Below are 12963 nucleotides of genomic sequence, written 5' to 3'. Positions count from 1 at the left end.
TGTTTATTATTATTTATTTAAAACTAATTTTATTATTATTAATTATAATTTACCTTAATATCTACTGGTTTTAAAAAATAATTAATCGGCATATTTAGTGTACAATATTGACCATTAAATTTTGATAATTGATTATCTATTAAAATCTTGGCCTTTAAATCCAAACATTCACTGTATTGACCCATAAATTGATAGTTTCCACTCATAATACCGGTGCCGATGACTGCACTCGAATCGATCACTAGTTTTTAATTTATTTAAAAAAATAAATATTTATTAGTGATTAAAAAAATCATTTTTTTAACATACATTTAATTAGTTCAGTAGAGTTACTATTTTTAACCAAATAGTTGGCCACTTGTTTGCATTGTTTAGTTAAACTATTATCAGTTTTATTGAAATGTGAATATAATTGTCGTATAAAATCGTGATTTTTTAAAATCAATAAATCAATATCGCTGTTACATTGAATCAATTGATTATTTAATAAACTTAATAATAGTATTGATACTAATATTAAAAAATTAATAATTTTAACAAACATTTTTTGTTAAATAATATATTTATTAAAATTTTAACACAGATATTAAATAAATACTATTAAATAGAGATTTTTACTAAACTAAACTTTTTTAAAGTTTTTTTTTGTTAAAAATATATATATATATATTTAAGTCCTACTACTACTACATGAGGTACTAAATTATATTACTAACCAATTTTATTGAACAAGTTTTTAATATCAATACACATTATTATCATAAAATTAATGACTAAACAATAATTGTCAATAATTTTTTTTAACATTTTATGATATTTATGTTATTAATGATAAATAACAAAACTATATTGAATTAGTGAGACGACTAAATTATATATATATTTTTTGAAAAAATTAAAAAAGTTTATCTTAGTCATTGGTTACTAAAAATTATAAAATATTTCTTAAATTATTAATATTAATAATATAAATGTATTATCATTATAACATTTAATGTTAATCACTGTAATATAGTGTTTACAATAATTTTTTTGACACATATGTTATAGTTATTTTCATACAAACAAAACCAAAAATAAAGTAAATGTCTATAATTTTTTTTTATTAAAAAATGTCAAAATAAATTTCAATAAAACTATATTCAATTAGTTAGTCAATTAAAAATTAAATGACAACTCATTTATCCTACACTTAATGTACTAATTATATCATATCAAAAAAATAATTTGGTATATAAAACAATAAAAAAGATTAAATTGTTTATTAAATAAATACAATATAATAATAATAAGTATATGAGATTTAAGCACATGTTTATATAAATTAGTATAAAAATCAGATCACATTCAACAAATTATTTAAAAAAAAATAATTGTAATATTAGAGTAATTTATTATTATTTTATTTTATTAAAAATACTATCTATTTATATACAATGCAATCATTTATTTTTAGTATAAAACTATTATTAACAACTAGTATATTGAATACAATGTGTATTGCTTATACAGATACTACTACTAATAATATCCATAATATTCATAATTATGACCATAAAAACTATACATCAATTGACGACGTGATCATCGATGCCCGCAAAGAGTTGCTAATATTGATGGCCAACCTATCGGTTCCCGGATCGGTAGTTGCCTTCAGTTTGAACGGCAAAACTGTTTGGTCAGAGGGCTTGGGTTTAGCAGATATCGAGAACACTGTACCGACACATTTGGACAGTCCGTGGCGTGTATGCAGTATTAGTAAGTCAATAGCATCGGTACTTATCGGACAACTACTTGAGCGCAAAGTTGTCGATTTGGATAAACCTATTAACAACTATTTGCCACTGAATTTGTTTCCTATTCATCAATACAATGGTACTAACTATACGTTAACACTGAGACTATTGATGTCACATTTGGCCGGACTTCATGTGACCAAACATCCCGACGATTTTCGGCAATTTTTTCGGGCCACAAATGTTACCCAAATGATTGGCCTATTCAATAGGGAACCATTGCTGGTAAAACCGGGTACCGAATGGCTATACTCTAACTACGGTTCGCAAGTAGTCGGCTCTGTCGTTGAACAGGTGCTCAACAGTAGCTATGCCGTGGAAATTGAGAAACTGTTTGTCCAGTTAGGTATGAGCTCAACACGTATTGAACGACACGAACAACTGGTCAAGCATCGACCAAAATATTACGAACTATCACCGTATGGGTCGACAAATCCCGTTCAAAACGGTGAGCTTATCGATGAAATGTATAACTACGAGGGCTGGTGGACGGCAACCGGTGTACTGTCCACTGCCAATGATTTGCTAGTGTTTGGCAACAAACTGATTGACGCCTATCATGGCATCGATGACTGTAATTATTAGTGATTTTAGTTTATTTTAGTAATTAGTTTAGTAATAATTTTAATAATATTTATTTTTGAAATACTCCATATCTAACGTACAGTATATAACAAATATTATATTATAATTATGTAATAAACATTTAATTAAATATTACAGATAACTATGAATTATTTATTTTTAAAAAATAAATAAATGATTAAATAATATAAAATATTATTATTATTATTATTTTACAGCTATTATTTGCAAATCAACGATCAGAGAGTTATGGAAATCGGAAACTACTGGAAAAATCAAACCAATTGATATGAAAAATAAAGATTATTGTAATTATTATTATTATTATTACTTAAATTAATATAAATAATACAATTTACAAATTATTTTTTTTCTAATAATTAATAATTAAATAACAACATCAAACAAAAATAATCTAGCTAAATTTTGGTTTATCTATAACACTAATCATGGCTATCCATTTGATTTGGTTGTCGGACACAGTGGTTCACTAATGGGTACGTCCACACAGTTGCTACTGTTACCCGATAATAATAATATCAATGATAATAATAACAAGGCTAATATAGTGGGAACAGTACTAATGAACCAAGGTAATGTTACCTATACTATTTTACCTGATTATATAATGAGTGTGGCTAAACGTTTGAAAAAAGTTGTCTATAAATTATATTAAACCACTATATGTTGTTATTGTATACTATTAAATATCATAATTATAGTTGTTTTTTAAATAACAAAATAAATTTTATTTTATTGTAATAATAAATAATAAACTATAATAATTTTATATTTGATTAAATAATCTAATGTACACTGGTTGTTTAAATAAAATTATAAACTAAATATTTTTTTTTTGGTTGCTAATCTTAATTATTTTTATTTTTGTTTGTGTGGATAATAAATTTCTAAATAAAAATATTAAAATAATTATATATATAAAATTTCAAATTTTTAGTTATAGTAAAAAATTTTTAAAAACAAAACACTTTATTTACTATTAATGATTATTTTCAAGTGTGCATTGATTGTAGATTATAAATAATTAATTGATTTAAATTGAACTTTGAATTCAATTTGAAATATAGTAAATAACTTTATCTAAATAAACTAATTGATATATATTACAGTATATACAGTGTATATATATATATATATATATATATATATATTGGTAATTGGTATATAATTTATTAGTATATGTTTAAGTAACATATTATAAAAAAAATAATATTAGTAAAGTAAAAAAACTAAAATATTAAAAAAACAACTATTTTAAAAAATAAAACTTTAAACAAATAATAATGATAAATTTAAAAATAGTTATATTAATATTTATCACTAATACACTAATACAACAATGTAGTGGTCAGTTGGAAAATTTCAATCAAATTGGTCTTCAAAATTATCAACACTTGGATATCAACAAAAATTATACAAAAATTGATGACGTGATCAGTGATGCCCGCAAAGAGTTACTGTCATTAATGGCCAACCAATCGATTCCCGGAGCTGTAGTAGCATTCAGTATTAAAGGCAAAACTGTTTGGTCAGAAAGTTTAGGTTTAGCTGACATTGAAAACAATGTGCCGACACATGTAGACAGTCCGTGGAGATTGTGTAGTATTAGTAAACCGGTTACATCAGTACTGGTCGGTCAGCTATTAGAGAAAAAATTGTTGGATTTAGATAAACCTATTGACAACTATTTGCCGCTCAGTTTGTTTCCTATTCATCGATACAAAGATACTGATTATAAGCTAACACTGAGACTACTGATGTCACATATGGCTGGCCTACATGTAACGGCAGTTCCCGACGATTTTAGTAAATTTTTTAAGGCAACTAATGTTACGCAAATGATTAGTTTGTTTAACAACGAACCGTTGCTCTACAAACCGGGAACCGAAATGCGATACTCTAACTATGGTATTCAAGTGGTCGGTGCTATCATAGAGTCAATACTCAAAACTAATTTTGTCGATGAAATGCCGAAACTGTTTGCTAAAATTGGTATGAATTCAACTGTTATTGAAAAACATGAAAATCTACTCAAACATAGACCCAGATATTACTCTGCATCACCTGATAAGCCAACTGTACTGCAAACTAGTGATCTCATTGACGATATGTTTAACTACGAGGGCTGGTGGCCGGCCGGTGGTATACTATCAACTGTTACCGATATGTTAAGATTTGGCAACACATTGATTGATGCCTATCACGGAACTGATCAATGTATAAAAAAATGATTATAATATTAAATAATTATAACTTAATAGATACTAAGCACTAGTGTATACATTAATAACTGTTAATTTTTTTTATTAAGCAATCGTAAGCCAATCGACAATTAAAGAGTTATGGAAACCGGAAACTGTTGGCAAAATTAAACCGGAATTTCATTCAGATTACGGTAATTATTATAACATCTAAATAAATATAATATACTGTATATAGTTATTATATATTGTGTTTAAAAAAAGTTTATTGTATTTAATTTATTATTATTAATATTTTAGCAAAACAATGGGTCGTATATTATATGAATGCTAGCTATCCATACAAACTGGCTGTCGGACACTCGGGTGGCCTATTGGGTACATCAACACAGTTAACATTGTTTCCCAATGAACGTATTGTCGGTACAGTATTCACCAATAAAGGCAGTCTCCTAGCATTGCCTGACTATATTACACAAGTAGCTGGAAATTTCAAAAATTTTATCTGAAAAATAATAATAATTAAAATATTAAAATAATTTAAACAACAAAAATATGATTAATTTGTTTTTGATTTACTATATTAAAAATAATGTTTAAAAAATTTTTATAATACAACTAAATTAGTTATTCTGTAAATAAATATTAGAAAACGTTAATTAATTATTTTAAATCCGGATTTTTTTATATATAAAAACGTTTTTTTAGTAGTTTGCGATCAAAATTATTAACTACAGTAAAACTACTACTAAAACTAAAACTACTCATAATAACAATAATAATAATAGTTATATTTTATAAAAAAACAAATATTTAACTTGCAATAAATTTAATTGATTTATCTAAAAAAAACTAATAAGAACTTATATCAAAAATAAAATTTAAAATCAAATTAAAACAATAATATCAATTTATTATACTGTATATATTTATACTTACTTTAACATGATAATATTAATAATTAGACCTTGAGCACAAAAAAAATCGTTAGTTTCAAAGTAAACACCTAGATCATACTTAACAAATAAAGTTATCTATGTTATCTAAATAAACAGATATAAGTTTTATACAAGTTTTATGCTTATTTTTTTAAACTAGTATAAATAGAGTAGTCATTTAATTATTTTATTTTTAATTATTTTATTTTTAATTATCAATAGTTTTTATTAATTAAAAGAAAAAAATTTAGTTTAAATTAGTTTTTAATGATGTTTAATTTAAGCAAAATACTATTACTATTTATTAATATAATTAATACACTAATATTATTATCAAATGGTCAGTTAGAAAACTTTGAACAACAAATTGATGTTCAAAAGTGGCAACATTTTGATGAAAACAAAAATTATACAAAAATTGATGACGTGATCAGTGATGCCCGTAAAGAGTTGCGGGCATTGATGGACAACTACGTAATACCAGGAGCTATAGTGGCCTTTAGTATTAAAGGCAAAACTGTTTGGTCCGAGAGTTTTGGTTTATCAGATATCGAGAACAATGTGCCCACACATGTGGACAGTCCGTGGAGATTGTGTAGTATTAGCAAAACGGTTACATCAGCACTAGTCGGTCAACTAATAGACAAAAAACTCTTAGATCTGGACAAACCTATTAACGACTATTTGCCGATCAGTTTGTTTCCTATTCATCGATACAATGGCACTGAATATAAGCTAACACTGAGACTACTGATGTCACATATGGCTGGTCTACACGTAACGGCACTTCCCGATGATTTCGGTAGTTTTTTTAAGGCAACAAATGTCACACAAATGATTAGTTTGTTTAATAACGAACCGTTGCTCTACAAACCGGGAACCAAATGGGATTACTCTAATTATGGTATTCAAGTGGTCGGTGCTATCATAGAGTCAATACTCAAAACTAATTTTGTCGATGAAATGTCGAAACTGTTTGCTAAAATTGGTATGAATTCAACTGTTATTGAAAAACATGAAAATCTACTCAAACATAGACCCAGATATTACTCTGCATCACCTGATAAGCCAACTGTACTTCAAACTAGTGATCTGATTGACGATATGTTTAACTACGAGGGCTGGTGGCCGGCCGGTGGTATACTATCAACTGTTACCGATATGTTAAGGTTTGGCAACACAATGGTTGATGCCTATCACGGAACTGATCAATGTATAAAAAAATGATTATAATATTCATTAATTATAACTTAATAGATACTAAGCACTAGTGTATACATTAATAACTGTTAATTTTTTTTATTAAGCAATCGTAAGCCAATCGACAATTAAAGAGTTATGGAAACCGGAAACTGTTGGCAAAATAAAACCGGAACTCCATAAAGATTACGGTAATTATTTTAACATATAAATAAATATAATATATATAGTTATTATATATTGTTTTTAATTAATTATAAATATTTAGCAAAACAATGGGTCGTATATAATATGAATTCATGCTATCCATACAAACTGGCTGTCGGACACTCGGGTGGCCTATTGGGTACATCAACACAGTTAACATTGTTTCCCAATGAACACATTGTCGGTACAATATTTACCAATAAAGGCAGTCTACTAGTATTGCCTGACTATATTGCACAAGTAGCTGGAAATTTTAAAAATTTTATCTGAAAAAATAATAATGATTAAAATTTCAACAAAAAAATTAATATATTTTAACCAAAAAAAATATGATTATTATTTATTATTTTAAAAATTATTCAAAAATTTTTAATAATATAACTAAAATTAGTTGTATTCTATAAATAAATAAATATTAGAAAATATTAAATTAATTATTTTATATCTGGATTATTAATTTGCTTTTATATAAAATATTAAAACCTATATTATTATATTATAAAGGTAAAAAAATATTTAATTTAATAGTTTGTATTGTTTTTTAGTATTTGATAGTAGTTTGTAATCAAAATTATTAACTACAGTACAACAAAAAAAACTACAATAACAACAATAATAATAATAATTTTATTATAATAAATGTTTTTTACTTGCAATTAATTAAATTGATTTATCTAAAAAAAATTAATAAGAACTTATATCAAAAAAAAAATAAATCATTAAAATTATCATTTATTATATATACTGTATATACTTATTTTAAAATGATAATATTAATAATTAGACCTTGAGCATAAAAATCATAGTTTCAAAGTAAACACCTAGATCATACTGTATTTAACTCAATAATAAAAGTTAAATGTTATCAAAATAAACTGATATAAGTTTATAAAAGTTTTATGCTTATTTTTAAAAAAAAATCTAGTATAAATAGAGCATTGAGTTAATTATTTAATTTATAATTATCAATAGTTTTTATTAATTAAAAGTAAAATTACTTTAAATTAATTTTTTTATAATGTTTAATTTAAGCAAAATACTATTACTATTTATTAATATAATTAATACACTGATATTACTATCAAGTGGTCAGTTAGAAAACTTTGAACAACAAATTTGTGTTCAAAAGTGGCAACACTTTGATGACAACAAAAATTATACAAAAATTGATGACGTGATCAGTGATGCCCGTAAAGAGTTGCGGGCATTGATCAACAACTATGTAATTCCCGGAGCTGTAGTAGCGTTCAGTATTAAAGGCAAAACTGTTTGGTCCGAGAGTTTTGGTTTGTCTGATATCGAGAACAATGTGTCCACACATGTAGATAGTCCGTGGAGATTGTGTAGTATTAGTAAACCGGTTACATCAGCACTGGTCGGTCAGCTATTAGACAAAAAACTGCTGGATTTGGACAAACATATTGACAACTATTTGCCGCTCAGTTTGTTTCCTATTCATCGATACAAAGATATTGATTATAATCTAACACTTAGGCTATTAATGTCACATAAGGCTGGTCTTCACGTAACGGCAATTCCCGATGATTTCCATAGATTTTTTAAAGCAACAAATGTTACGCAAACTATCAAACAGTTTAACAACGAACCATTGATATTTAAACCGGGAACCGGTTGGCTATACTCTAATTATGGTATTCAAGTGGTCGGTGCTATCGTAGAGTCGGTATTGAACAGCAATTTTGTCGATGAAATGCCAAAACTATTTGCCAAAATTGGTATGAATTTAACTTCGTTGGAAAAACACGAAAATCTAGTCAAACATAGACCCAGATATTACTCTGCATTACCCGATAAGCCAACTGTACTACAAAATAGCGATCTGATTGACGATTTGTTTAACTACGAGGGCTGGTGGCCGGCCGGTGGCGTACTGTCCACTGTTGGCGATATGTTAAGATTTGGCAATGCTATGATTGATGCCTATCACGGAACTGATCAATGTAAATTTAATTTATATACATATCTTTACTAAACATTAACTGTATATTTTATGATTTTTAAAAAAATAATTTTAATATTTTTAATAATTTTAATAATTTATAGCAATAGTTAGTCAATCAACAATTAAAGAGTTATGGAAACCCGAAACCATTGGCATATATATACCTCCGATATATAATGCAGATTATGGTAACTGTTTTTTTTAAAGTTTAATTTTATTTATTATATATTTAAATATTTATTTATAAAGGAAAACAATGGATGATTTATCATACAAATGCTAGCTATCCGTACAAACTGGTTGTAGGACATGGAGGTAGTCTATTGGGTACATCAACACAGTTAACATTGTTTCCCAATGAACACATTGTCGGTACAGTATTTACCAATAAAGGAGGTATTATTATATTGCCTGACTTTATAGCAAAAGTGGCTGAAAAATTTAAAAATTTTATTTGAAAAAAAATCAACCATTAAATTGTCTTAATTAATAATAATTGAAAAATAATTTTTAGTAAAGAAATAGTGTATACAATTAAATGTTATTAATTTGTTTATTTTTTAATATGCATTTGTTATATATTACATTGAATACTTTTCAATTTATTAAATACTTTATTTAAAATAATAATAATAAAAATTATTTGAATTACTGGTTTAAATTGATCTCAAAATCACGTCCTGTCCCGTCTTGCAAGACATGTCTATTACTTTTAGTAAATTAAATTATATATATTATAATTGGTTTACTTTTTTAAAATTTTAAATACTTTATTTCAATTAAATCTTTTTATCAATTTTTAAATAAATTTAAAAAATCTGTATTTTTATTTTATTTTTTTATCTAATTAATATTAATGTTTATAAAAATATTTATATATATATATATATATATATATATATTTATACAAATAATTAAAAACACAAAAAAATATTAATGGTAGTACAAATTGTACTATTATATTAATGATATTAATGTAATATTAATATTATTGTTTTAAATTTATTTTTTATAGAAAATATTAGTAGTTTATATTATAAATACTTCATTTAAAATATAAACTATTTGTTTTTTGTAAATAATTAATAATAAATTATTGTCAATTAGTACAGTTACTAACATATATAAATAGATATTTAAAAAAATATATTATTTAATATATTTATTTATCTTTATTTATAAGTGTAAATTTTTATGATAACCTAAATGTACTTAGAAAAAATACAGTAAATATTTTTATTGATAATTAATAAATATCTAACTAATATTGTAATTTTGTAATAATTAATTTCTAATTTCTAAATAGATCAATGAGGTAATTATATTTGAAATTTAAAATATATATATATAATATAATTTCTATTATTAAAAGTTAGCATCTAGTTTTATTTTCAAAGTAAACACCTAGATCATATTTTTTAACCAATAAAGTTAAATGTTATCTATAAATAAACAGATATAAATTTATAAAAGTTTTATTCTTATTTTTTCAAAAAAAATAGTATAAATAGAGTAGTCATTTAATTATTTTATTTTTAATTATCAATAGTTTTTATTAATTAAAAGTAAAATTAATTTAAATTAGTTTATTTATGATGTTTAATTTAAGCAAAATACTATTACTATTTGTTAATATAATTAATACACTGATATTACTATCAAGTGGTCAGTTAGAAAACTTTGAACAACAAATTTGTGTTCAAAAGTGGCAACACTTTGATGACAACAAAAATTATACAAAAATTGATGACGTGATCAGTGATGCCCGTAAAGAGTTGCGGGCAATGATGGACAACTATGTAATTCCCGGAGCTGTAGTAGCTTTCAGTATTAAAGGCAAAACTGTTTGGTCGGAAAGTTTTGGTTTATCAGATATCGAGAACAATGTGCTCACACATGTGGACAGTCCGTGGAGATTGTGTAGTATTAGTAAACCGGTTACATCAGTACTGGTCGGTCAGCTATTAGACAAAAAACTGTTGGATTTGGACAAACCTATTAACGACTATTTGCCGCTCAGTTTGTTTCCCATTCATCGATACAATGGCACTGAATATAAACTAACACTTAGACTACTGATGTCACATACGGCTGGTGTTTATATAAAATTATATACCGATAATATGACACCATTTTTCAAAGCAACAAATGTTACGCAAATGATAAAATTGTTTGACAACCAAACCTTGCTTTTTAAACCGGGAACCAAATGGGATTACTCTAATTATGGCATTCAAGTGGTCGGTGCTATTATAGAGTCGGTATTGAAAAACAATTTTGTCGATGAAATGTCGAAACTGTTTGCTAAAATTGGTATGAATTCAACTGTTTTGGAAAAACATGAAAATCTACTCAAACATAGACCCAGATATTACTCTGCATTACCCGATAAGCCAACTGTACTCCAAAATAGCGATCTGACTGACGATATGTTTAACTACGAGGGCTGGTGGCCGGCCGGTGGTATACTATCAACTGTTACCGATATGTTAAGGTTTGGCAACACAATGATTGATGCCTATCACGGAACTGATCAATGTAAATTTAATTTATATAGATATCTTTACTAAACATTATCTTTAATAAAGTTTAAAAAAAATAATTTATAGCAATAGTTAGTCAATCACCAATTAAAGAGTTATGGAAACCCGAAACCATTGGCAAATATATACCGCCGATATATAATGCAGATTATGGTAACTGTTTTTAGTTTAAATAAACAAAAAAAAACTTTTAACATTTAAATTATAAATTATTATATATTTTAATATTTTTCAATTTTTATTTATTTATAAAGGAAAACAATGGATGATTTATCATACAAATGCTAGCTATCCGTACAAACTGGTTGTAGGACATGGAGGTAGTCTATTGGGTACATCAACACAGTTAACATTGTTTCCCAATGAACGTATTGTCGGTACAGGTTTTGCCAATAAAGGAGGTATTATTATATGGCCTGACTTTATAGCAAAAGTGGCTGAAAAATTAAAAAATTTAATTTGAAAAAATCAACCATTAAATTGTTCTAATTTATAATAATTGATTTTATTTTAGTTTAATAAAAAAAAATAATGTATTCAAATGAAATGTTATTAATTTTTTTTTTTTTAGTATGTATTTGTTATCTATTAAATTTTATCTATTTCAATATAATAAATAAATATTTTATTTAAAATAATAATAACAAATTGTTTAAATTACTGATATAAGTTGAGTTCAAAATCACGTCCTGTCCCGTCTTGCAAGACCTTTCTATTATTTTTATTAAATTAAATTATATTCATTTACTTTTTAACTTTTAAATACTTTCAATTTATATTTTTAAAAATCAGTATTTTATTTGTCTAATTAATATCTTATAATTTATATACAAAAAATTTAAAAAAAAACACACAAAATATTTGATTATTTTTTTTTATTTTGAAAATATTAATAGTTTATATTGTAATATCTTAATTAAAAAATATAAACTATTTATTTATTAATCTATTTCAACAATATATTTAACAAATTATTGTTAATTTAGTACATTTACTAACGTATATAAATAAATATTTAAAAAAAACAAAACATTTACAATATATAATATTGCAATTATTTAATATAATTATTTATCTTATTATTTATAAGTGCAAATTTCTCTGATAACCCAAATGTACTTTAAAAGTATTTTATTGATAATTAATAAATATCTAACTAATAATAACAGTTAGTTGTGGAGGCAATACTGGTTAAACAATCATCAATGAAGTAATTATTATATATTTGAAATTAATATATCAGTATATATAATATGATTTTTTTTATTATAAACTAACATTTAGTTTTCTATTCAATTGTTATTAATGTCATACTAATTGATAATTATCATTTTAATTTTCAAGTATTTTTAACAACAAAAAAACAAGTTTAATCTACAGTATATTACTTATATGAAAAAATATAGTTATGTATTAAATAATATCTAATCTATAATTAAAAAAAAACTGATTTTGTAGCTAAAGTGTAAATAACTATTTAGGTAACTGTTGTTAATAAATAACATTAGT

General features: G+C 24.8%; 4 protein-coding genes across 4 annotated transcripts; all 4 read left to right on the top strand.

The window, feature by feature from the left end:
• Positions 1 to 1493: 1493 nt before the first annotated feature.
• On the top strand, positions 1494 to 2347 carry LOC128956706 (serine beta-lactamase-like protein LACTB, mitochondrial). Its single transcript, XM_054302421.1, has 2 exons — positions 1494 to 2263; positions 2326 to 2347. Exons 1-2 carry the CDS (start codon positions 1494 to 1496, stop codon positions 2345 to 2347), a joined length of 792 nt encoding a protein of 263 aa, XP_054158396.1.
• Positions 2348 to 3621: 1274 nt separating this feature from the next.
• LOC128956770 (serine beta-lactamase-like protein LACTB, mitochondrial) lies at positions 3622 to 5146 on the top strand. The gene is made up of 3 exons (XM_054302486.1): positions 3622 to 4619; positions 4714 to 4797; positions 4904 to 5146. Exons 1-3 carry the CDS (start codon positions 3686 to 3688, stop codon positions 5110 to 5112), a joined length of 1227 nt encoding a protein of 408 aa, XP_054158461.1. The 5' UTR covers positions 3622 to 3685; the 3' UTR covers positions 5113 to 5146.
• A 671-nt stretch (positions 5147 to 5817) lies between these two features.
• On the top strand, positions 5818 to 9369 carry LOC128956705 (uncharacterized). The gene is made up of 6 exons (XM_054302420.1): positions 5818 to 6754; positions 6849 to 6932; positions 7010 to 7199; positions 8035 to 8909; positions 9013 to 9099; positions 9161 to 9369. Exons 1-6 carry the CDS (start codon positions 6004 to 6006, stop codon positions 9367 to 9369), a joined length of 2196 nt encoding a protein of 731 aa, XP_054158395.1. The 5' UTR covers positions 5818 to 6003.
• Positions 9370 to 10221: 852 nt separating this feature from the next.
• Positions 10222 to 11917, top strand: LOC128956704 (serine beta-lactamase-like protein LACTB, mitochondrial). The gene is made up of 4 exons (XM_054302419.1): positions 10222 to 10226; positions 10575 to 11449; positions 11521 to 11607; positions 11709 to 11917. Exons 1-4 carry the CDS (start codon positions 10222 to 10224, stop codon positions 11915 to 11917), a joined length of 1176 nt encoding a protein of 391 aa, XP_054158394.1.
• The last annotated feature ends 1046 nt before the right edge of the window (positions 11918 to 12963 follow it).

This window comes from Oppia nitens, unplaced genomic scaffold (genome assembly GCF_028296485.1).
Source record: "Oppia nitens isolate AA-2021 unplaced genomic scaffold, nextdenovo-longstitch-racon4-pilon3 scaffold32_pilon_pilon_pilon, whole genome shotgun sequence".
Classification (NCBI taxonomy): Eukaryota; Metazoa; Arthropoda; class Arachnida; order Sarcoptiformes; family Oppiidae; genus Oppia; species Oppia nitens.
Note: the sequence above shows the minus strand (reverse complement) of the source record. Positions and strands in the feature narration are given on the sequence as shown.

Bases quoted from the DNA above. Each gene is read 5' to 3' on its own strand.
- LOC128956705 (XM_054302420.1), top strand. From the start codon at position 6,004: ATGGACAACTACGTAATACCAGGAGCTATAGTGGCCTTTAGTATTAAA. The intron at 8,910-9,012 runs GTAAATTTAATT...AATAATTTATAG, and splicing joins CTATCACGGAACTGATCAAT to CAATAGTTAGTCAATCAACA. The intron at 9,100-9,160 runs GTAACTGTTTTT...TTATTTATAAAG, and splicing joins GATATATAATGCAGATTATG to GAAAACAATGGATGATTTAT.
- LOC128956706 (XM_054302421.1), top strand. From the start codon at position 1,494: ATGTGTATTGCTTATACAGATACTACTACTAATAATATCCATAATATT. The intron at 2,264-2,325 runs GTATAACTACGA...ATGATTTGCTAG, and splicing joins GGTGAGCTTATCGATGAAAT to TGTTTGGCAACAAACTGATT.
- LOC128956770 (XM_054302486.1), top strand. From the start codon at position 3,686: ATGATAAATTTAAAAATAGTTATATTAATATTTATCACTAATACACTA. The intron at 4,620-4,713 runs GTATAAAAAAAT...TTTTTTATTAAG, and splicing joins CTATCACGGAACTGATCAAT to CAATCGTAAGCCAATCGACA. The intron at 4,798-4,903 runs GTAATTATTATA...TTAATATTTTAG, and splicing joins GGAATTTCATTCAGATTACG to CAAAACAATGGGTCGTATAT.
- LOC128956704 (XM_054302419.1), top strand. The intron at 11,450-11,520 runs GTAAATTTAATT...AATAATTTATAG, and splicing joins CTATCACGGAACTGATCAAT to CAATAGTTAGTCAATCACCA. The intron at 11,608-11,708 runs GTAACTGTTTTT...TTATTTATAAAG, and splicing joins GATATATAATGCAGATTATG to GAAAACAATGGATGATTTAT.